The 2,153-nt window shown below is 49.9% G+C and overlaps 1 protein-coding gene across 1 annotated transcript in view; it reads right to left on the bottom strand.

Moving 5' to 3' along the window:
- Window positions 1-1,891, bottom strand: part of NDUFV2 (NADH dehydrogenase (ubiquinone) flavoprotein 2, 24kDa) — a 43,498-nt gene extending 41,607 nt beyond the window's left edge. The window contains exon 1 of the mRNA XM_011936604.1: window positions 1,723-1,891. Coding sequence (XP_011791994.1) covers window positions 1,723-1,776 — 54 coding nt within the window. The 5' untranslated portion in view covers window positions 1,777-1,891. The remainder of the gene's footprint in view (window positions 1-1,722) is intronic.
- Between the last annotated feature and the right edge of the window lie 262 nt (window positions 1,892-2,153).

The raw sequence follows: 2,153 nt of genomic DNA, 5'->3' as shown, positions 1-2,153 counted from the left end.
ATGTCTGACGCTCATCATCTTTCACCTAGCATTCTGCAAGAGCCTCTTATCTACTTAGTCTCCCAGTTTCTGAGTCCGTCCAAATCAAACCCATTCCACCCTCAGTCCTACCCAGTGACCCATCCAAAACAGAAACCAGATCTTATTTCTGTACTTTAAAACCTTTCACTGACTCCTTACTGCCTCTAAGATAAAATCAAATTCTTTAGTATGGCATGCAACGAGCTCCAATATCTGGCCCCTGTCTCTCCCTTATTTCATTTGGGAACACACCTTACCTCCAGCAGCAGAGGTGGCTTCTCATACATACCGATCTTTTTCTTGCCAACAAGGCTTTTTTTAAGTTGCCCTTTCCACCTAGAATACCCTCTGACCCCATGCCCCATCTGTTAGTACTACCTTCAGGAAAAATCTTACGCACCTTGAAACCACATTGGATGACCCTATTCATATCTCTAACACTGTGCTTTTACATTGTCTCATATTTATCTTCAAGTTCCTCTTACGTGAGACTATCAATTCCAAAACAATGGGAACTAAGTCTTTTCCTTATCTGTAATATGAGGAAAAAGTAATACCAACCTGAAAAATGGGATGTGGAATGTAGATATTTAACTCAGCGCTTGGCATACAGAAAACAGTTATCAAATGACTATCATTATTATCCACACTGTTACCTAGAGCTCAGCAGTGCATGACCTACAGTAAGACTTCAAATGTTTACTGAAAGACTGAACCCTGCAAAAAGGAACGTTCCCATTTTACAACTGAAGAAACTGAGGAAGATTAACAGCACAAAGTCATAGAGCCACAAAAGGCAGTTAAGCTACCATCCAAACTCTTTAGAGTCTAACTCTAAAGCCCTGAATTCATTCTCAACGAACATACACTATCTCCCTCTTGCTGAGAAATGACTTAACCTATTTTACTCCTAGAAAACAAACAAAACTAAGGCTTCTTTCCAGTATTACTTGTGTAACAGGCCCTGTTGTTATAATCGACATTTCTGGAATCTGCATTTTTAGATTAACATGAAGGAGTGTTTCAACTTCTCTGCAATTCCATTTCCTTGCCTACAATGAGATGTACTTGGATCTCAGACCATTTAACCTCTTAAAATCCTGTGGTTCTTTAACTGGGTGCAGTTATCTGCAGCGCCGTTCTTTCAGAGTTAGTTTGATACCATTTATTTACCCAGCATTTCCGATATGCAAAGCACAACTGCAGTAAATCAAACATTGGTCACCCTTTTCCAGCCCTAAGGAAGTTCTCCGTAAGCCTTCACGAAGCAAGCCAGAGCTCTCCAGTATGCTGCAACCTAACAACATCCAGGTCACTAGGCTTGAAATGCGAGGTGCCTCCTTCGGGGCGGGGGTCTTCGAAACTGATCTGGCCAGGGCAGGCCTAGATTCTGCGCTACAGCGAAATAGCAAAAAAACCAAACCAAACCAAACCAAAAAAACACATCACCAAGCAGCCCCTCTTTTCTGTCCTCCTCGACCAAACTAGGAGTACACTTCCCAGTGTGGCAACCCTCCCTCGAGGCTTCTCACTCACGGTGGGGCTGCAGCGGCCTCCCTAAGAGGGCGAAGGCCGCAGTGTCCTTGCTGCCGCCTGCAGGTCCGTGTAGAGCCCAGGGCTCTCCTGCGCCCAAAACTAAGGGAGACACAGAGAGCAAGAGAAGGGCGGCAGCAGCGCCGGGCTCAGCTCGAGGCTCCTTACCCACTGGGCGGTGAGGCCAGCCGCCCTAGCCCGAAGCGCCGAGGAGAAGAACATGGCGGGCCACACTGTTCACCTTTCCCCGGCCGCGCCAGGCGAGAATCCCGAGCGAGCCCAGGACGCACAGCGTGCGCGTTCCCGACCCCCGGCCTAGGCGTCCCGGGCGGCACGCCGCTCCCTACGCCGAGGGGCGGTGGCCGACGGGAGGGAGCGAGGGCGCGCGGGGGCTGCTGGGGCTCTGTGGGCGGAGACTTCCCGGGGGAGGGGCGGGGACCAGCCCGTGCACGGAAAGGTTGGTGTCCCACGGGCCGCCGCCGGGGTCCCGTCCTTGAAAGGAAGTGTCCCAGAGCTGCGCCCTGAGCTCCTGAGTAACGAAGCGCCCGCCTGGATTTATAGGGGTGAGCTTCCCTGATGGAGAGCCTTGTGAGGTTTAG

The sequence above is a fragment of the Colobus angolensis genome, unplaced genomic scaffold (assembly GCF_000951035.1).
Source record: "Colobus angolensis palliatus isolate OR3802 unplaced genomic scaffold, Cang.pa_1.0 Scaffold155, whole genome shotgun sequence".
NCBI classification, from domain to species: Eukaryota; Metazoa; Chordata; class Mammalia; order Primates; family Cercopithecidae; genus Colobus; species Colobus angolensis.
The sequence above is the reverse complement of the archived record's forward strand: the minus strand, read 5'-3'. Positions and strand labels throughout refer to the sequence as shown.